This window comes from Chiloscyllium punctatum, chromosome 45 (genome assembly GCF_047496795.1).
Source record: "Chiloscyllium punctatum isolate Juve2018m chromosome 45, sChiPun1.3, whole genome shotgun sequence".
Taxonomy (NCBI): Eukaryota; Metazoa; Chordata; class Chondrichthyes; order Orectolobiformes; family Hemiscylliidae; genus Chiloscyllium; species Chiloscyllium punctatum.
In genome coordinates this window covers 14,874,934-14,897,613 of record NC_092783.1, presented here as the reverse complement: position 1 = coordinate 14,897,613, position 22,680 = coordinate 14,874,934, and the positions used below count along the sequence as shown (strand labels likewise).

Here is a 22,680-nt window from a genome sequence, read left to right as displayed (position 1 = left end):
TTTTCTCAGTGGAAAACACGAGCAGCATGTCAGAACTTCAAGAGAGTCAGAAGGCAGAAATGACTGCAGTGGCCATCACTAAGGAGAAGGTGTTACAGAAGCTGAAAGGTCTGAAGTTGGATAAATCACTGGGATCAGATGGACTACACACCAGAGATAGCTGAGGAGATTATGGAGGCATTGGTGATGATCTTTCAAGAATTACTGGTGTCAGGGAGGGTCTCAGAGGACTGCTAAATGGCTAATGTATGTTGAGGAAGTTTAAAAAGAGATGGAGGCAGAAGATCGAGAACTATAGGCCTGTTATCCTAACCTTGGTAATTGAGAATATTTTAGAGTCCACTATTAATGATGAGATTGGAAGTGTATGGTAAATAGGGATAAGTCTGCACAGCTTCATCAAGGGAGGCCACCCCTGACAATAGAATTCTTTGAGAGGTAATGAGCAAGTTCGACAAAGCAGAGCCAGTGGATATGATCTATTTGGATTTCCAGAAAGTCTTTGACAAGATGCTAAACAGGAGGCTTCTCAATAAAATAAGTTTCTACAGTGTTGGGAGCAAGGTACTGCCATTGATAGAGAATTGACTGGCTGGGAAAAGGCAGAGAGTGGGAATAAAGGTACCTTTTTCAGGATAGCAATGGATGGTTAGTGGAATTCCACAGGAGTCTGTGTTGGGACCACAACAATTCACATTATACATTAACAATGGAGGCAAGGAAACTGAGGGAGTTGTTCCTAAGGTGGCAGATGACACAAAGATAGGCAGAGGGACAGAAGTGAGATGTTCAGAAGTGAGGATTCTGCAGAAGGACTTGGACAGGGTAGGAGAATGGACAAAGAAGCCACAGATGGAATGAAAGCAGGAAGGTGTGAGGTTATGCACTTAGGTAGGAGGAATAGAGGTGTAGCCATTTTTTTCTAAATGAGGAAAAACTTTGGAAGTCTGAATCACAAAGGCACATGGGAGTCCTGGTTCAGGATTCTCTTATGGTGAACATGCAGATTCAACTGACATTTAGGAAGGCAAATGCAATGTTAGCTATCACTTCAAAAGGGCTAGAATACAAGAGCAGAGATGCATCGCTGAGGCTGTATAATGGTAGTGATGATGTGGCATTGGACTGGGTGGACAAAGTCAGAAGTCACACAACACCAGGTTATAGTCCAACAGGTTTACTTGAAATCACAAGCTTTCGGAGCACTGCTCCTTCATCAGATGAAGTGATGAAAGAGTTGAGCTCTGAAAGCTTGTGTCATGTGGCTTCTGAGGCTCTGGTCAGACCGCATTAGGAATATGATGAGCAGTTTGAGTTTGTTCTTGATTGGATTTAAAGGCTGAGGGGATTCTGATTGAAACTTCCAGAGTACTGAGAGTCCTGGATAGAGTAAACATGGAGACTGTCCACTAGGAGGACACACTCTTAGAGTGAACCCTTTAGGAATGAGATGAGGAGGAATTTCTTCAGCCAGAGGGTGGAGCTCATTGTCCCAGTGGACTGTGGAGGCCAAGTCTTTGAGTGTATTTAAGACTGAAATCGATAGATTCTTGATTAGTAAGAGGATCAAAGATTATGGGGTAAAGGTTGGAGAATAGGGTTGAGAAACATGATCAGCCATGATAAAACAGAGGAGCAGATTTGATGGGCTGAATGACCAAATTCTGCTCCCTTATCTTATTGTCTTATGGACATATCCAGGGATGATGATGGTGGTATCTGGGACATTGTCTGTCAGGTATAATTTGGAGAATATGACTATGTCAAGTTGTTGCTTGACTACTCTGTGAGACAGCTGACTCTCCTGCTCCTCAGCTGTTGCCTGACCTTTCGTGCTTTTCCAGCACCACATTCTCGACTGTGAGACAGCTCTCCCAGTATTGGCACTAGCCCCCAGATGTTGGTAAGGAGGACTTTGCAGGGTCGACAGGGCTGTTTCTGCCATTGTCTTTTTCGGTGCCTAGTTTGATGCCAGATGATCCATGCAGTTTCATTTCTTTGTCAAGACTTCATAGCAACTGGTACAACTGAGTGGCTTGCTATGCCATTTCAGAAGGCAATTAAAAGTCGACCACATTACTGTGTGCCTGGAGTCACATGTAGGCCAAACCATGGCATTAGGGAACCAAATGGGAATCAGCAATGGTTTCATTGTCATCGGTGAATTTGCAATTCCAGATATTTCTTATTGAATTCAAATTCCACTATCTACCAGGTGTCTGGAACATTAGCTGAGTTTCTGGATTAATAGGAGTGTGGTAATATGCTTGGCCATCGGACTCTCTTAACCTCATGTCTCTGGATACAATTCAGTTTCAAATTTTATTTTGTTAACTCTCTTGTGTTGCATCTTTGAGAAGTTTTGCAATGTTTCATAAAAACATAAACTTTGTTAATGTAATGCTGAATACTAGTTCCTGATGATAAACTATTGGTTCTGCTTAAAACCTCACAGGGGCTGTCTTTCTGCAAACATCCATTTGGGTCTAAAGAAGTTAGAGAAGGCTCCACTTGCACCAAGCATATTTATAACTTCATGGCTTCACTCCTTGTGCATAATTTATGATTTATTTTGTTTAATTTGAAGATATAATTCTCTTCTGTTTCCTGTCTCTTCCCACCCTCTACCTCCTTGACCATACATTCTTTCTTTGTCTCTGTGAGGGAAACTGGGGCTTGCCTAACTGTGATTGGGTACCTGAGACTGAATGAATTCTGGATGTGAACCCATGTTTGACGTGACCAAGTTACTCAATGGAGAGTCAAAGCAAGCACTGAAGTTAATAGGTTGGGAAGAAGCGAAAGGAAAACAAATTTTACTTCAGCAACGGAAAATAGATTACTCCATGAGAAAGTGGTAATTCAGTATATCTTTTACAAATGCAAATATTAACATTTGATATATTTTCGTCAAAATAACTTTGATAGCCCATTTATAAATAAAGGACACAAGTCAATTCCTACCAGACCATAGGGCTGCTCTCTCATTACACACAGATAACTGATGGTGGTTGAACCTAATGGTCAACAAATCTCAGGTGAGGAGAGAGCTTTAGAAGGAAAGTCATTCACAGTAACCTCTCCCAGTGCAGGAAGTGAGCTCACACTGTTGACATCACTCGTCATTATAAACCAGCTATCCAGCCAATTAAGCTAGCCAACACCCAACACTGATGGCATCACTGTTGAGTCTATCACTTGTGATTAGACCAATTTTCAATAAATGAAAATGACTCACAAAAACTATTTTTTGTTGGTGGAGAGTAGTTCTTTGAGTAAGCTTTTTTTTAAGAAATGGCAAATGTAGAGTCTTTTCAAACTTACCTAATGCTCAAACAAAACAATTTCATTTTCAAAGTGTAACTTGAACCTGTGAGCATCTTATTCTGAAGCCTGAAGCTACTCACTGAGCTATGTGTAAATAATTCCATTTTTAAAAAAATGCAGGAAAGAGAGAATACAGGATCCTGGGTTAAGCAAAATGCTGGGAAACAATGGCTATATCAGCCTCAGAAGGTGAAAACAAAGACCAAATAACTGATAGTACAAAAGTAGCCAACATTAGAAATGTATTCTGGCAACAATCTTCCAACACAGCCCAGAAAAAGGGCAGAACCTTACAAGTTCTGAGCAATATGGGCTATGGCGAGATTGGTGGTAGAATCGGGTGAGCTACTCAGTGTCCTGGAAATTAAATCGACCCAACTCAACTGCTGGCAAGAGCAAAGAAAGAGCTTTATTTTAAAAACTGCACACAGGGCCGGAACATTTGGCAAAAATGCCTCGTGTAAGGGCAGTGAGCATAATTCACATATTCTTCTTATACCATTCTTATCACACTCTCAAGGGCAAGGACTGGGAAGACTCAAGTTGTTATTTTCTCATTCCTTTGCCATGGACATAACTGTCCTTATGTTTTCCGTTAGCTTTTCTCTGAATTCGACTGTCGCAAGGTCAGGTTGAATGTTTACGAAGTCCAACAAAGACAAGCTTTCTCCTCGACTGCAAAACTCTGCAAAGTGTTAAATTTAGCAAAGCATTCTCTTTCAGAGTTCACAGTAAATGTTAAATTTGTTAATTTTCCATTACACTCAGCAAGGTCCAACTTGAACTCAAAATCGTGTCGCCGCGTCCTGTTTGCTTTTCTCAAGCCGTGTGGCAAGATTCTCACTTAGCAGCACTGAGTTTCCAATTAATACTCGCCATTGCTGAGAAAGCACCTTGTTTGCAGCCCAACCTACCATTGGTTTTGATCTTACCAAATTCACCATATGAACTAAGTTTGGGAAAACTCAACATGGAAGCCAGATGGGTTTAACTCACAACTTTCTCCAAAAGACATCCATGGGGGACACCAGGCACCAACATCTCGAATGTGATCCATGGGCACCAGCCACACGCACGCCGCATCCACAGATATTGGCATCTGACATGTGCCAACCTCTTTGAACTCTTAATGGCACATCTCCGATCCACCTGCAGGGCACTACGGCACTTCAATGCTGCACCTTGGGCTGCACCATCATCTATCATTGTAAGGTAGCATCAGCATAGTCCCAAAGGATCATAGTGTTGCTCTCTCAGAGAGAGACAACTGGTGGTGAATTACAATACATGAAGGGCAGCATTCAATACCAGGCCAGGCTCTATTTATAAAGGTGAGGAAAAAAATGATGTACAGACCGCTACACACATCCTGACATTTTCTGCGCTGGAATGAAAGAGAGGCAGATATTAAAGATGATGATAATCAATGGTTCACTACTGCTGGTACAGGTCAGGAGATGTCCCGAGTGAGTGAGTAGGCAGCACAGAGGCCATGATCATAGTGACATCAGGGTTGAGGTGGGTAAGAGTGAGTGATGGAAGATGTTGTGGGTACTAGGTAGAGCTGAGCCTTGCTGAGTGATGGAGTATAGTGGCAGAGGTAAAGTGAGTGTGAGGTATCAAAGAAGATGGTGGAAGTTTCATTGTCAAAGTGGAGAAGGGCATTCCTGCATTGCTGAGCGTTTCTCCAGACAGAGGAGGCTGCACTGACCTGGATGGCAATCCCAGAACGATATGCCTACCCTGACTGGGGAAAATGTTAGGAACCATGCAGGACAGCTCCAAACGGTCAGTGTTCATCAAGGAGTGCAAGAGGCTTTCGAATATAGCACCGGTGCAAATACAAGGTGCTGCATTTTGGAAAAGCAAATCAGAGCAGGTAAGATCTTGGGAGTGTTGCTGAGCAAAGAGCCCTTGGAGTGCAGGTTCATAGATTCTTGAAAGTACAGTTGCAGGTGGATAGGATAGTAAAGTAGATGTTTGGTATGCTTTCCTTTATTGGTCAGAGTATTGAGTACAGGAGTCAGGAAGTCATGTTGCTGCTGTACAGGACATTGGTTCGACTTTTGGAATATTGCGTGCAATTCCAGTATCCTTCCTATTGGAAGGATGTTGTGAAACTTGAAAGGTTTCAGAAAAGATTTACAAGGATGTTGCCAGGATTGGAGGATTTGAGCTACAGGGAGAGGCTAAATAGGCTGGGGCTGTTTTCCCTGGAGTGTTGGAAGCTGAGGGGTGACCTTATAAAGGTTTATAAAATCATGTGGGACATGGATAGGATAAATAGGCAAAGTATTTTCTCTGGGGTAGGGGAGTCCAGAACTAGAGGGCATAGGTTTAGGGTGAGAAGGGAAAGATATAAAAGGGACCTAAAGGGCAACTTTTTTACTCAGAGGATGGTGTGTGTATAGAATGAGCTGCCAGAGGAAGTGGTGGAGGCTGGTACAATTGCAGCATTTATAAGACATTTGGATGGGTATACGAATAGGAAGGGTTTAGACGGATATAGGCCAATTGCTGGCAAATGAGACTAGATTAGATTGGGCTATCTGGTCAGCATGGAGAGTTGAATGGAAGGGTCGCTTTCCATGCTGTACATCTCTATGACTCTATGACTCTACGTCAGTCAATTCTGGGATCTCCGGTGTTGTTCTAGGGACAACGTATGGAAAGAAGGGTGGAAATCAGGCTTGGTACTCACCATTGGGGCTGAAACATCAATTAGAGCAATGAGTTTATTAAGAAAAAGCGAGAAAACATGCTCATCCTCATGGTGACAATCACTTCATTAAGCTCAACATGTCGTGCAGATCGCCAAACAACTGTAAGATTCATGCCTTGATGATTCAAATCCCAATGTTGGTCATTATAAAAGTAAAAAGTAAATCAAGATCTGAAATTAATGAACTAATGAATGAATGAACAAATGAGTGAATGAATGAATGAAAGAAGTTAATGAGAGCAGAGGACTATTTAGAATCTCGAGTTAAGGGAAAATACTGATTTTACACCTTGCTGAACTCAGTTGCCACAGGATAGAAAACCAAAGACAATGTTCGAATTGTAAGTTAGTTAAAGTTATACTTTTGACCAAATCAGAAGTCTTCAGCTGAACAATTTATGGTTATCATAAGTCAAAAAAACAGTGCTTTTATTTGATGTTATTTTTCATCCTGTTTCTGAAACTCTTCATACCCTAACTTTTGTTTGATCTTAGGTTCCTGATAACATTCACAAATAGCTTAAGTTCCTTTTATTGGTTAGGTTTCTAATTATTAATGTCACTAAAACACTTCCCAGGCAACTGGCAAACTATTTGGAGAGATATCTCTTGAATCATGCATGCAGACTATCAACTTGACACACAGGTGTAAAACCAGTGACAGGAATTTGCCAGAGTCTTTAATGTGTGGCCAGTTTTAAAAACCTCTCTCACTGTGGTAAAAACAGAAAGTGTCAAAACACACAGCAGGTCAAACAGTTTCTTCAGAGTGAAAAACAGAATTAATGTTTCAAGCCAAATATGACCTTTTGTAGGAACTTTTTAAAGTATACTCCACCTTGTGCCTGGTTTGTGTCCACCTCCACCAATTTTCAGTCAATGCCACCCTTCATCATGCCACACATTCTTATCGATTCAAAACAGTCTTCACAAAGTAAAATGAGGAACAAAGTCAACATTTCATGCAGAGTTTAATTTGGGATGAGCCAGGGAATTAGTGGGATTTGTCAACCAACAGAGAAATAGTTACATTGAACACCAATTGCTATACCATCCCTATATCCTTAGAAAACCAGTTTCAGTCTTTGAACTAATACAAGCAAAGGCCAGACCAGACCCATTACCACTTTGGGATGTTGGCCATGGCTCAGAAGTAGAACTCTCACCTCGTAGCCAGAGTTTGAGAGTTTTAGGTTTACACCAGGTGCACAGGCACATACTGTAGGCTGCATTCCTAAGGAAGTGTGGTAATGTGATAGGCTTTAGATGACATATTAAACTGAGCCTCGGTTAGCTATGATGGGCTGGGCATGTTGCCCACATGACCAACACAAGACTCCCCAAGCGGATGCTCTACTCCCAGCTCCAAAATGGCAGTTGAGCCCCAGGTGGACAAAGGAAGTTCTTCAGGAGTACCCTCAAGGCCTCACTGGGAGAGTGCAGCATTCCCACAGGCACCTGGGAATCACTGGCCCAAGACTGTCCAAAATAGAGGAGGAGCATCCGGGAAGGCATCGAGCACCTTGAGACTTGCTGTCGGGAAACAGCAGAAGCCAGGAACAGCGTAAGAAACACATTTCCACACCAACACCCCACCCACCCCCTTCCCATGACCACTTTCTGCCCCAAGTGTAATAGAGCCTGTGGTAGCTGCATCATCTGTATAGCCACCCACAGCCTCACCCTGAGAGTGGGAGAGTCATCCTCATCTGTGATGGACCGCCAATGAACGATGAGATTAAACTGAGACCCTGACTGGATGGAGATTAAAGAACTATGCTCCTTCAACAAAAACCTGGAGGAACACAGAGTGCTAGGAAACAGTTATCCTTAAAACAACTAAGGATCTCCCCCCAGCCCTACGGAAACAGACTCTCTGGTTATTTATTTCATTGCTCTTTATAGAACTGTCTGCTTGTCATTGTTATATTTCCCACAATATAATTTATTTTTAAATCATCAGTTATAAAGTGCTTTAAGATGTCTTGAGAATGTGAAAGGTGATATAAAAATGCAATTTCTTTTTTTAGCCGACCCATTAATTGAACTGAAATTGTGATTATCCTGTAATAAACTTCAGCATAAACCTATTTACGTTGATGAGACATTGTGGTCTTAAAGACCACGTTCACAAATATGTGTTTTAGTAGCAGAATACTATATTGTTCATTGCTTGGTATAATCCATCAAATCTTGTTACACAATGAATTTGTTCAAATTAACAATGTCACAGCATATCTTCAAATATTCTCAACAAACTGAGACAAGGTCTTCGCGAGATGAAACATTTTCGCTTTAAAAAGGAAACGTTGTTGAAGACCAAATCACAGGTGAGGCCAGAATTGATGCTAGTTTAATTGTTTCATCAACTTCACTCAATCAGCACAAAGTGCGTGTTGTATACTCCAACTGGATGTTTCAGAAGGTCTTATGAACCTTAGGTCCATTTCAGTAGTTGGCTGTGAAGTCCCGTGGAAATGTATAGTAGTAAGTCTGGTAGACCTTCAGGCAAAGCTGGAATATGATATAAATGTAAGGAGGAGATAGACAGATTTTTATCCAGTAAAGGGTTATGGGGAGCTGGCGTGAAAGTGGACTTGAGGCCAAGATGACATCAGCCATGATCATATCAAATGGTGGAATACGCTGGTGGGGTTGAATTGCCGATTCCTGCTCCAAGTTCTTATGCTCTTAAAGCATTCCACATTTGGGTGGAATGTGAAGCCATTTAGGATTCTTTATAAAATTCCAGCTACTAAATTTGAGTTATTGTAAAAACTGTGCATTGTTAACTGATGGTGCTGTGGTAATTATCTTGTGGCTTGCACTCAGCTTGTAAGATAGAAATAAACCAGTTAGGTTTGGCCCGACTTAGAACTACTGCCCTTCTTTGTTCCAGTTAGTAATATTCATTTTATTTCCCATGGAACAGATCTTCAAATAGTAAGTGCATTTATTAACATTATACTTGCGCATTTCTGTGATTTATTTGCTGAATTATTCTTTCTGGGTTTCTTACTCCAATAGCATTTAGATATACTGTTAACTGATGGTATTGATGGTTCTCTCCTCTCACTTATTGTCATTCCCTCTTCCAACACAACCTCCTCAAAAATGCCACTTCTGATCCCTCCATCCTTTTAAGCTAACACAATCTCTAATTCTTCTGTCTCTCTATAATTCTTGAATTATTATCACCACTTAAATTCATTCCCATTTTTTCCAGAATTCTATGTTTGACACATCCCCAACTCTGGCCACACTCAAGCGCAAAGTGGCCACTAGCAATACAATACATGACAATACAAAATGACGAACTACCTCTCTTTATCCTTCTCAATCTTTCTGAAGGCTTCACTGTAGTGAGCTGTCTCCTTCACTGCTGGCTAGCTGAGTGGGACTGCACATACTTGGTTCTATTCATAATCTATCGTGGAGGGATATGGACCGGGTGCTGGCAGGTGAGACTAGAGTAATAGAGTCATAGAAATGTACAGCACAGAAACAGACCCTTCGGTACAACCTGTCCACGCCGACCAGATATCCCAACCCAATCTAGGCCCACCTGCCAGCACCTGGCCCATATCCCTCCAAACCCTTCCTATTCATATACCCATACAAATGCCTCCTAAATGTTGCAATTTTACCAGCCTCCACCACATCCTCTGGCAGCTCATTCTATACACATACCACCCTCTGCGTGAAAAAGTTGCCTCTTAGGTCCCTTTTATATCTTTTCCCTCTCACCCTAAACTTATGCCCTCTAGTTCTGGACTCCCCAACCCCAGGAAAAAGACTTTGTCTATTATCCTATCCATGCCCCTCATAATTTTGTAAAACTCTGTAAGGTCTCCCCTCAGCCTCCGATGCTCCAGGGAAACCAACCCCGGCCTGTTCAGCCTCTCCCCGTAGCTCAAATCCTCCAACCCTGGCAACATCCTTGTAAATCTTTTCTGAACCCTTTCATGTTTCACAACATCTTTCCGATAGGAAGGAGACCAGAATTGCACATAATATTCCAACAGTGGCCTAACCAATGTCCTGTACAGCCGCTACAATACTCTGACCAATAAAAGAAAGCATACCAAATGCTTTCTTCAATATCCTATCTACCTGCGACTCCACTTTCAAGGAGCTATGAACCTGCACTCCAAGGTCTCTTTGTTCAGCAACACTCCCTAGGACCTTACCATTAAGTGTATAAGTCCTGCTAAGATTTGCTTTCCCAAAATGCAGCATCCTCGCATTTACCTGAATTAAACTCCATCTGCCACTTCTCAGCTCATTGGCCCATCTGATCAAGATCCTGTTGTCATCTGAGGTAACCCTTTTTGCTGTCCACTACACATCCAATTTTGGTGTCATCTGTCCATATAGATCAAATCTACAGCTCTGCCCTCATCAATTTTCTTTGTTACTTCTTCAAAAAACTCAATCAAGTTTGTGAGACATGATTTCCCATGCACAAAGCCATGTTGACTATCCCGAATCAGTCCTTGCCTTTCCAAATACATGTACATCTGTCCCTCAGGATTCCTTCAAACAACTTGCCCACCGCTGAGGTCAGGCTCACTGATCTATAGTTCCCTGGCTTGTCTTTACCACCCTTCTTAAACAGTGGCACCACGTTTGCCAACCTCCAGTCTTCCAGCACCTCACTTGTGACTATTGATGATACAAATATCTCAGCAAGAGGCCCAGCAATCACTTCTCTAGCTTCTCACACAGAGTTCTCGGGTACACCTGATCAGGTCCTGGGGATTTATCCACCTTTAGCCGTTTCAAGACATCCAGCACTTCCTCCTCTTTAATCTGGACATTTTGCAAGATGCCACCATCTATTTCCCTGCAGTCTATATCTTCCATATCCTTTTCCACAGTAAATACTGATGCATAATATTCATTTAGTATCTCCCCCATTTTCTGTGGCTCCACACAAAGGCCACCTTGCTGATCTTTGAGGGGCCCTATTCTCTCCCTAGATACCCTTTTGTCCTTAATATATTTGTAAAAACCCTTTGGATTCTCCTTAATTCTATTTGCCAACACTATCTCATGTCCCCGTTTTGCCCTTCTGACTTCCCTCTTAAGTATACTCCTACTTCCTTTATACTCTTCTAAGGGTTCACTCATCTATCCTGTCTCTACCTGACATATGCTTCCTTCTTTTTCTTAACCAAACCCTCAATTTCTTTAGTCATCCAGCTTTCCCTATACCCACCAGCCTTCCCTTTCACCCTGACAGGAATATACTTTCTCTGGATTCTCATTATCTCATTTCTGAAGGCTTCCCATTTTCCAGCCATCCCTTTACCTGTGAACATCTGCTTCCAATCAGCTTTCAAAAGTTCTTGTTTAAATGTTGGCCTTTCTCCAATTTAGAACTTTAACTTTTAGATCTGGTCTATCCTTTCCACCATGATTTTGAAATGAATAGACTTATTGTCGCTGGCCCCAAAGTTCTCCCCCACTGACACCTCAGTCACCTGCCCTTCCTTATTTCCCAAGAGTAGGTCAAGTTTTGCACCTTCTCTCGTAGGTACATCCACATACTGCATCAGAAAATTGTCTTGTATGCACTTAAGAAATTCCTCTCCATCTAAACCTTTAACACTATGGCAGTCCCAGTTAATGTTTGGAAAGTTAAATCCCCGACCATAACCACCCTATTATTCTTACAGAATCTGGTCGGCCTGGATGGGTTGATCGAAGGGTCTGTTTCCATGCTGTACATCTCTATGACTCTATTGAACTACATCTGCCATTTTCAACTCATTGACCCATTTGATCAAAATCAACTTTCATTTCTAAAGAAGGACTCCATATAAAATATTACCATTACCTTCCCTCTCTACAGATTCTGACCAATATGATATTTTCTGCTTTTGTTTCAAATTGCTTCCATTTACAGATTTTAATTATTGAATGGTTTTTACCGTCCCTTATCTATTCATTAACTTTTATTTCAATCTCATTAAAATATAATCACTGCTGACAATGTTATTTCCCATAATCAAGTTTTGGCAATGATTTAATTACTGGACAGTAGTTACATTGTAAGTATTCCTCCTACAACGGTCATCGATGATCAACTGCTGTAGATCTCAAATATTTTAGGGTGACGTGAGAGACAAATTACAGATCCAAAACTGAATTTAGCCACTTATACAATTACCTACAGAGAATCATAGAGCAATTAGCACAGGAGGAGGTGATTTGGATCTTTCTGTCCATGCTTGTTCTATGAAATAGTTTTTAAAATTTGACCCAGTCCCCAATCTTTCCCGAAAACTCTTCAAATTCATTGAGTCCTGTAATGTGGAACCTATGTGTCTGCACCAACCCTTCAAAGAACACCCACCTTATCCTTGTAACCTTACATTTACCATTATCCCATCTAGCTTTCAAATCCCTGGACACTATAGGACAATTTAGCCTGGCCAATCCATCTAACCTGCACATCTTTGGGCCGTGGGAGAAAACCAGAGCACCCGACAGAAACCCATGCATACATGGGAGAAAATGCGAACTCCACACAGATAGTCACTCAAGGTTAGAATCAAACCTGGATTCAGGTGCTACCCTTAAATTTTAATTATTTATCTAATTTCATTTTTGCAAATTACAATTGAATTTGCTACCACAAGGCAGTGCAGTTTGAATCATAAGAACATACTGTATAAAAGGCAACCTCTCCTCATCTAATTTTTTGGATTGTTTGGCTATGCTTACTCCTCTGTTTACTGACTCTCTTCCTTCTCTATCCTCTCAAGAGAATAATCTTCTCTCATCGGTCACCATAACAGAATCCTTTATCGTTAGCATCATTCTGGTAAAATGTATTTCATGTAATAGACTCTCTGATTTAAGTGGTCTTTTGCCTTACTGCACTAATGCCAAGTTCCTGCACTTCCTGAAACCAGGTGAAGGTGGTCTCCTTGGTCCACTTGATATTTAGAAATAGCTAGGACTTGGCCATGTCTGAAATTTAAACTGTGTCAAACTATAGGCAACTGAATCTAGAGAGAAAGCCAAACCTAGGATTTTTACTTTTGGTTGACACAACTTTACAGAGGACACTGAATCCCAGGAGATAGAGGAAGAAACATAAATGATCCTTCAAACATGGATGATAGAAAAAAAAAGCAAAATTAAAATGATACAAAAAAAATGGAAAAGCTTGAGAAGCCACCAATTTTATTACTTTTTAATATTATATAAATAGCAAAATTAAATAAATCATAAAGGTAAAGTCACCCTTGTCCTCCCAGACTAGAGGGCTGTTTTATCATTAAGGTGAGATGACGAGTCGTGGTTTAACCTAAGGGTTACCACATCTCAGGTGAAAGGAGAAGCTGAGGAGAGTCCTTCATGAAATGGTGTAAATATTTCAGGAATAAAGGTAAGGCTGATATCTTCGTGGCTTCATTCTGCTATAACATTACTATTGTTCCATCACAAACCAAGGAGTTTGGAACATGTCGAGATTTGCTGGCAGTCCAAAGGCTAACCACATTGAGGAGTTTAAGATGACAGTTGTAAACAATTTATGCTTCTTTCTCCTGGCTTATATTACCTGACTCCCCGGAGGAGATTTTTAACCTAGCAACCTCTCACAAGTATTCATTAGTCTCATAGTAATATGTGCATGCATGTTATTACCAGATAAGAAATCCGGTGCACCTATTCTACTCAAAGTGGAATCGCATTACTTATTGTCTTTGTACCCTTTCATTTACAACAGTGTCTCCATGGGTCTACTTCAATATTAAACTCAAAATTGACATGAAGTTAGACGTATCAACTATCTTGGGTTAGTTTGAGCTGTCAAAACTCTGCTGATACTCATTATTCACTTCACTTATGACAGAAGAGCGCAACCAAATCATTCTAAAGAGATGTTGCCCTAGATCCACTGCCAACACTTATTTTCCACAAAATAATGTGATGCACATTACTGTCCTCTTCAATCCTTATCACATTTGCTTCTACACTGATTTCTACAACAAGAATGTGTTGGTGAACACAAGCTTTTCAAAATAAACTTGTTTTAAAAAGTTGTGTTTGAAAAAAATGTCATCCATAATTGATCTTGTTAACATTTGAGAGATGGTGATTTAAGAAATCATCAGAAATTTGGCTTTTCTCTTCATCCAACATGCCTATTTCTTAAGTAAGTAACTTGGGACACACAGGGCATAAAGCCAAAGTACTTGCAACACTGACAGAATTCCCATTCCAAGTAGAAATATTGCTGAGTGCAGAAGAATTAATGTACACTCTCACGATACTATGTTGACCTAATTATCACTCAAGTTGACCATTCAGAAAGGTTGGGATTTTAAAATTTGTTTTTATTTGCAAAATATCAATGTATTCCATAGGAAAATATAGTACATACAGATCCATAATTATAATGTTTAGAGACTTAAAATTTCTTACAAAATCCATTCAATCTATTTAGGGCATTTCACCCTTGTGTCTTCGTAACTCATATGTACAGTCACATTCCCGTGGAAATTGCACCAGTCCAGCTGAATAAGTTTCCAACATTTCAAATGGCCATGAAGGAACATCAATAGACATTTATACTCAGACTTAGAGATTGATAGCCTTATTGCAAACACACCTCCATGCATAAGCAAGAAAACAAGTCCTGCAATGCAGCCACATTGTCCATATGTACACATCATTGAAGTATTGAACAAAGAGATTGCTTCTTGGAGCGGTTCATATTCACCCACTGCATCTGAAATATTTGCTGTACACTCAGTGAGTTTCAATCAAATAGCTTGTAGCATTATCCATAACAGTATAAATTGGTTTAATAACCTACTTTGGCCCAAATATAGGCTTACTATTTCAAGTGCCACCTTTATGGCACACACTTCTGGCCTTGAAAGGCTGGAGTCTGATAAAATGTATAGAATTAAAAATGAAAATAATGCTTCCACCTCCTCAAAAATTCATTACTTAATGCCCATGGAGCACATCTCCAAAATGGAGCAAGTCGTAAGTCCATTGCAGGCTTGGTCATCTCACTCCAACTGATGGAATTTGTTTGCCAGCAAACATCTGTACTTTTAGCAAATGTATTTTAATATTGGAAGAAAGAAAATCTGATCATGCATCTCCAATTCTCCAACCACTTGAATTCTTTCCAAATTTGTAGACCAGCCTCCTCCCATCCACTCGCTCCAGGATTTCGCGTTTGTAATAGTACCTGTAAGAGAATGGGAACAATTTGAGTGAATTACATTCCTGCATTTCTCTTCATGGCTATTAAGGAAGTTGCTCAGCAACAGAGTGTTTGACTAGCCTTTAAATCTTCTGTCAAACCAAAATGGATAATAATTAAATTGTATACCATATAATTACGATCAAAATGAATGCTCTCTTGTCACGGATCTATACGGATTGGACTCCATTGCAAAATCTCACTCCTCAAAATCATTCATCAACCAAGATGGCAGATAGTGATTGCACTGGTGCAAGCAATAGGAGAAATGTCACAGTCCCTCCAAGTAGCATAATGCAGGTATTGGATACATATCCACCATTTTGTCAAGGCTACTGAGGAAAAGACTAAACCTCTCTATTTGATAACACTGCAAGAGTGCCTTCTTCATATGAAGTAAAGCGTTTCAAGGTGGCAACTATGCTTGAGAAAACTAAGGTTATGGAATAGGAAACTAAGGCTATGCAATAGGTCCCAGTGACACCAAGTTCAAAGTTAAACTGGGAAGATGTGCTCACCTCATGGCTCTGCTGAGCTTTTCATAGGTCATGCTGCTGTTCTTTTTCTTTTCACCCCAAAGTTGTGCGACAGCCTCAGACTTTAGAAACTTAAAGATTCCTTCTGACCGGTCTTCCCATTTCAAAAGGCCATTGTTGATCTCTGGATGAAGGAGGATATCCCTAATAAACTCCCAGAGGTGAGTGCCACGTGGGGCTGTAAAACACAATACACAGAGTTGAAGGTTGAAAGCAGTTAAATATACAGGCGCAACAAATCCACAACAACTCCTGAAATGAGTCCAAAACTCAAGGGTATTAAGAATAAAGATTGAATATCTAACAGTCTGATCTAGTCACCAATGGACAAAAACAAAATGCAAGTAATTTCATCAAAATAAAACTCCATTGTCACATAAAATCTTGTTACAGCAGTTCCAATTTGGAATACTGTAGTACAGAGTATCAAAGTCAGACTGAAGGTCATTGACCTCAAACAACAATATTTTTCTCTTCATAGATAATGTTGGAAATACTAAGTAAGTGTCTGGACTTATCTCATCCAGAAGTGTTTTGCTTTTGAACAGGATTCAGGTTCTATCAGCTTAACCAAAATAACAAATTTTCTGCTCCAAAATCTAAAATGTCACTATTTGGACTGAATTATTTTGAAGGACATTGGTTGCAATTAGACATATGCCCTTCTGCATTGGCTGTTTCACGCAAACAGAATAACCAGTTCATCTAGTTTATGGGTGACAATGAAGTAAGACAATGATCGGAACAAATGTGATGCAAATCAGAAAAAAACAAACAGAAGGGACAGTGTCTGTGTGGTTAATAGTCAAGGTTGGAGGAGTCCAACTGGTTGAAATAAATCAATATTCAGGAAACTACATTTCTCTCATTTGAAGAGAAACTAATGGAAGATCCCATTTTAAAATGGCCGCCTTTTGAATGAGGATATTTAAGATGTTTCTATTTCAGAGAATGGCTTGAGTATAAAGTAGTCATTTGGCTGTGACATTGTCAGTCAGTGCACTCATTCTCCCAACCTTTCTCCATAGTTTTGAAAAATTTACTCTCTTAAAGACAGACAATCATCTACATTTAAAAAGACATTTGGATTAGTACATGAATAGGAAAGGTTTGAAGGGTTATGGGCCAAGAGGGTTATGGGCCAAAACTGGTTTAGCTTGGGATCAGTTTTGCCATGGACTAGTTGGACTGAAGGGTCTGTTTCCGTGTTGTATGTTTCTATGACCTCTCTTTCAAAGGCCTCACATTTGATTAAATAGATTTTTGAGTTTAGAATCGCTTACAGTGTTTGTTTTTCTTGGTTTCTACAAAGTTCTTTTCTTCGCTGCCAAATTTTCTTGGTCTTCCTCTGCCTCGTTTCGGAGGATTGGAATCACCGTTTAAAATTTTAGGAAATCCTTCTGAAGCAATAAAAGTGAAAAGAAAAAGAAAAATCAGCTCTGGATTATCTTCTGGTCAAACTGAAATACATGTTAGAATTGCTTGGATAGTGGCTTTACAAGTAGTATCAAAATAATTAAATAGTTCTCAATCTCGAGCAAATGATGCATTAATAAGAAAAACAAAGATTCTGTCAAGGACGTTGGTCAACTACTCAAACACTTAAGCAGTGTAACATTTTTGTCAGGACTATTTAAACAATGAATGTGACCTAAATTTACATTAATAAACATTTATTGGGGCAGTGGGTTAGTACAGAGTCTTCTAGGATCTGGATTCAAGGCTAACTTAGAATAGCTGATGAAAGTTGGCTTCATATTAGCAGAGCTCAGCAAAACAAAACACCAACCCATTGATGAACCCAAGTCACAATCCTTTGGCTGTCACTAACCTGAGAGGATACCTTACAGTAATTGTAACAAAAATGATAGTTTTGAAAAAGCAAATACCCTGCAAGTCACAGAGGGTGGGTCTTTAAGCAGACTATTGTCAGACCATTTCTACTATGGCTGACGTCCTACAGCACAAAGAAAAGCAGTTTGAATAGTCAATTGAACAAAGTATATATTGTTTTCAAATCCCTCAACTCTACCCCTCTCCCCAAAGATCATAAAGTGAACTGTAAATGCAAAAATAGCTGTATTCACTTGTTGTCCTGAAAGCAAACAGCAGAAATGTTTACCATTTTGAGTTGCGTATTGAGTATGTGTTATGGAGGGATCAAAATCTGATTCACTTCCACCGGAGTCTGGAGAGTTAGGAGCTTGGGATCCTACAAAACACCAACAACATAGCACATTAGTGTTAAACTGTGCAACATTTATTAGCTAAAAGATAAAAAAAGCTTTTAAAGTGAAGTGTGATGAACTATTTTCAATTAAATGATTTGAATTCTCCAAAGATTCAATTCTGTTTTGTAACATTACAACCACTGAAGAAAGGCATTGTGGAAATGACTGAGCTTTTAAACTCTTCCTAAAAATCACACTTCCTGCCCCCAAATACAGCAACAATTCAACTGAGCACCCCATTCAGTTGCCTGATAGAGAAGGTGGAAGCTGGTAAACAGATTAACATGTGGGGTATGGAAGTGTTCCATTGCAAGCACATAATGATCTCCTAACAATTTTTAGATTAACTGCAGATACCATCTTGGGTAATCAAACACCAGGACTGATTATGGTCACAATAAACAAACAATCCAGACTGGGAGATGAATCCTGGTCATGTAGTGCAATGCTTGAACTCAAGGCTAGCACTAGGATTTAGTGCTCCTTGAGTGGAGACTGGAAATCTTCAGAGTCAGGTGACTCTCTACCCCCACGAGTGAGAAAATCCCAATTCAGCCACTTTAAAGCTGACTGGTGTCAAATGGAATCAAGTTACCGAAGACCCACCCCACTAGAAGCTGCTGGCTAGATCATGGCTGGGGCCTAGACATCCAGGATTTAGGGTGTGAAGTCTCAAAAAACCTCCTTTCTCTCAGATCTCCCAAGTAAAAAGAAGAGGGTGACTTTCAGAAACCACCCATTTGCCATTCCATTCCTGCCCTTGATTGGGAGAAATGGAGACCTCCACTCTCCAGACCAAAAGGCAAGTTACCTAGGTTTCCCAGTTGGGAAGCAACCACTTCTCTTGTGACAAGGCAGCAGGTATATCAGGTCAGGGTGAGTTGAGGCCCTCAAATATATGCTAATTCATAGGGACTCAAACTGTAGGCACACTGAAGAGATCAAAGGTTATCCGTGGACTTTCGCATTCAGCAGTTAATTGCTGAAGTGATCAGAAAGTTCCCTGGGCGAATTTTCCTAGTTATTCACTCTTCTTGCCAACTTCCCCCCATTTCCACTGAGGGGATAGGTGTGCCTTTTCAAAAGAAAAAAGCAATTAAACAAATCAAGTCAAAGTTAACTGCTATATTGATTCAGGAGAAAGTGGGGACGGCAGATGCTGGAGATCAGAGTCGAAAAGTGTGGAACTGGAAAAGCGCAGCAGGAAACGTTGATTCTCCTCCTCCTCGGATGCTGCCTGACCTGCTGTGCTATTCGAGTGCCACACTTTTCAGCTCCTATATTGATTCATACAGGTATACATACTCAATTCATTTAAAAAGAAATTTACTATGTGACGCAATGACTTTTGGCAGTTTATTGTAAATTTAAAAACTTCAGTAAAATTAGAGGCTTTTTAACTAACTAGTGAGATTGTTGTACTCCAAAATGCTTTCAAAGAATGTACAGATTTTAATTTTAATATTGAGTTATCAGTCATTTGCCCATCGATCAACCATGAGCACCTTAGTGTTTATAGGAGGCTCAGATTACCATATACTTGTGTTGGAACTCTGTCACAGAATACTCACCTGGATTGGAGTCATCAACACTGTATGGAGAGGTGGGTGCAGATTCATAGCCAGGGTCACTGGGTGGGAAACCAGGCAAGGTTTTCCAATGGTCTGGTGATTCTAATTCATTCCAGGCTAAGAGCAAAAAAAACAGAGTTGGTCGAGGTGGAACTTGCTTACACAAACAGCAGAGTAAAAGTCACCGATCCAAAAAAGTAAAATATAGTCATCACCTCAAGATTAAGAAGCGAGTGTGGAAACTCCCTGACAGTCATTCAACCAAGGACACAGCAGTTGGCAGATAAGAGAGGGGTCAAATATCACTTGCTCTCAAATGGTGGTTAATTTAATTTTTATTGCCAGAGATAAGCAAATCTCTAGCAAAAGTGCCACTCATTTCTAACTCTGCCTCCTGCTGGCAATCCAGTGCAAATGAATTTGACTTGGTCAATGTATATTGAAGTCAGCAATACTGTGACTGTGCTTCCCAGCACACTGGCAGGATTTAAGCTTCAAATCTGCACCCTCGAAACCTCCCAAACTTCAATGAGCTTTTAAAACTCAAGATTTGCTACACTTGCCCATGGTATGTAGATTTCACTTCTGCTCACTAATGTTAGCAAAAGAGAAAAAAACCAGTGTGTCCAATGGGCTCCCAGGCTTATACACATTATTTTGTTTGTGTAATAGTTAGGAACTATAAGCTCCATCTCTTACTCCGTTCACATTTCCTCCCGCACCATGAACCTTTGTTCTACAAGAACCACACATTATGTTCCTTTCTTTAAGTGACCAAAGGGCTTGGTCTCTCCTGTATACAAACAGCTGGCGCCAAACCATGAAGTCCCGGGATAAAACGTTCCCATTTACATCAGCTCAGAGTTGAAGTGCAGCCAGTAATACTCATGCAATACTGAACTGAAGACAATGGAGGCTGGGGATTCAGTTGGGAGCATCCTTTAAAAACAAAGGCTTTAAAATTAACTTACAAATTGCAGGGTCCAGAAACTTGTAGTCGCTACTGTCCTCTGGCAGGATGCTTGGCAAAAGGATGTCATTGAAGTCATCAGGCAGCATTAAGTCAAAACCTGGCACCAACGGAAAAGGGAAGTTAATCTATATTTTAATCTTGGAAATTGTACGTCAAAAATAAGTTGCAAGACTGTTAGGTCAGAATGTTACTATACAAGAACAGACACCTAAAAACAAACCTTACCACAGCTATTGAGTTCATAAATTTTAAATAAAATTTCAATAACCAAAATGTTCATGCGAGTTTGGTAATTAACTTTTGAAGTCGCTCACTAAAGCCACTCCTTTTTGCTTCCAGTTTATTTACAACGCAGTACAGTCATTGAGCACTAGCGCCACAGTCATTCTAGATCAAAAATAATCAACTCCAGGCTCCCCATATCTCTCAGATGGCAAGCTCACACTACTCACTGAGTGAAGTCTACCAGTTGCTTCTTAGTTATGACTGTCCTCCCCTCGCCCAGCCCCGTTCAGTGTTTACACTGGGCATTTCCCCACAAGGTCAGAGACTATGCCCATGGAGAAACAGACACTTTCCCTCGCAGATGGTCATCCTACAATTGTTGCTTTACTTACTGTTTTTGCATAAATCTTGATGGCTTTTGTACAGTTCTTCACCCAGTGGACCAAAGATAGCTACCAACTGGCTCTTGGACAGTGTCCGAAGGGTGCTTCCATCCATATCACAGAAGGACAGGTCGATATTATTGGCATCATACTTGTGCTTCTCAACATGGTAACTGATCCATTCCAAGACATGCTGCTTGCTCCACAACAGAGGATCCAGTTGAAACCAAGAGGTGGAATCTAGATATTAATTTTTAAAAATTAAAAAAAGAATATCCAGTGGCTAACCCACAGCTCAACAGGTGTATAGCCTTGGAAAACCTTTCTCCAGAGTCAAGCTGGGAGTAACTAGCAAACCTCCCATTCTAAACAAACATGTACTTTGAACATTTTATTTCCTGAAAGCCAACATCTGGTCAATGATGGCTTTCCATGAAGCCGTGGGCAGGTCATTTTCGGCTGGGTGCTATGTCACAAACATGCAAATCGGCAGGAAAATTCGAAAAAAAAAACCCCCTGAAATTGCTGGAGAAATTCAGCAGATCTAAGGGCATCTTGGTGGAGAGAGAGAGGAAGCAAGAGTCTTCTTTTCGAGTCGGGCGAGCCTCTGACCCTTGATCTTCTTTCTAGGGACACTGCCGGACATGCTGAGGGTCATCAGCAAGTTCTGCTTTTGTTTCAGATCCCCAGCAAAAGCGGCTCTTTGTTGGTTTCACAGAAACTTAATACCAGCTGAGGTAACTCTGGCGGGTGACGCGCAATTCCTATCAAAATCGTCCCGGTTTTGAAATTAGCGATCGGTTTTAGTTAAATCTTGGAAACAGCTGAACAAACAAATCGCAGAATGTGAGGGGGATTATCCTGAGCACTCGGGAACGGTTGGTCTGATTTATCTCACACTGTATACCAAGACAAATATATACATATATTTTAAAAAGACAGTAATTTATCTAAAATATAATATTTCAAGCTGCATTTCTTTCACTCAGTTGCCTCTCTCTCTCTCTTACCGAGCAGGTCTGTTGGTAACATTGGGCTGGGAAACTGTTCCTTAACTCCCGTGGAGAGAAGCTGATTCTCTTCTGTTTGATACATGGAGCGCATCACATCCGTCAGAATATTCCCAATCCCGTAGGTTGAAGCCATCATAAACTCCTGAAGACAGGGAAGGTGTATTAAAATCCGGACCATGTGTAGACCTCAAAACATCACTCAGAGAGAAAGCGAGAGAGAGAGAGAACGTGCGCATGCTGAAATTGAGTGAATTTAATCAATTTCATAGCCGCAGCCAGCTTTTGCACTCCCTCTGCACGGTCATACCTACCTTGAAGATCCGCTCAAAAGCAGGAGTTGTAATCCGCACCTTCAGAAGAACTGGGGGGGGTGGGGTGTTTGTTTTATATGGTCTGCGCCCTGATTGATTGAAGATTCTCACATCCACACCTACACCTGCCGTTTACCCGAACTGCTCCTG

General features: G+C 40.6%; 1 protein-coding gene across 1 annotated transcript; it reads right to left on the bottom strand.

The window, feature by feature from the left end:
• Positions 1-14,382: 14,382 nt before the first annotated feature.
• On the bottom strand, positions 14,383-22,671 carry elf3 (E74-like factor 3 (ets domain transcription factor, epithelial-specific)). Its single transcript, XM_072563345.1, has 9 exons — positions 22,531-22,671; positions 22,217-22,361; positions 21,216-21,446; positions 20,597-20,695; positions 19,626-19,742; positions 17,946-18,035; positions 17,107-17,223; positions 15,806-16,001; positions 14,383-15,272 (listed from the first exon to the last, which is right to left on the bottom strand). The coding sequence occupies exons 2-9, from the start codon at positions 22,353-22,355 to the stop codon at positions 15,173-15,175; spliced, it is 1,089 nt and encodes a 362-aa protein (XP_072419446.1). The 5' UTR covers positions 22,356-22,361; positions 22,531-22,671; the 3' UTR covers positions 14,383-15,172.
• Positions 22,672-22,680: the final 9 nt, after the last annotated feature.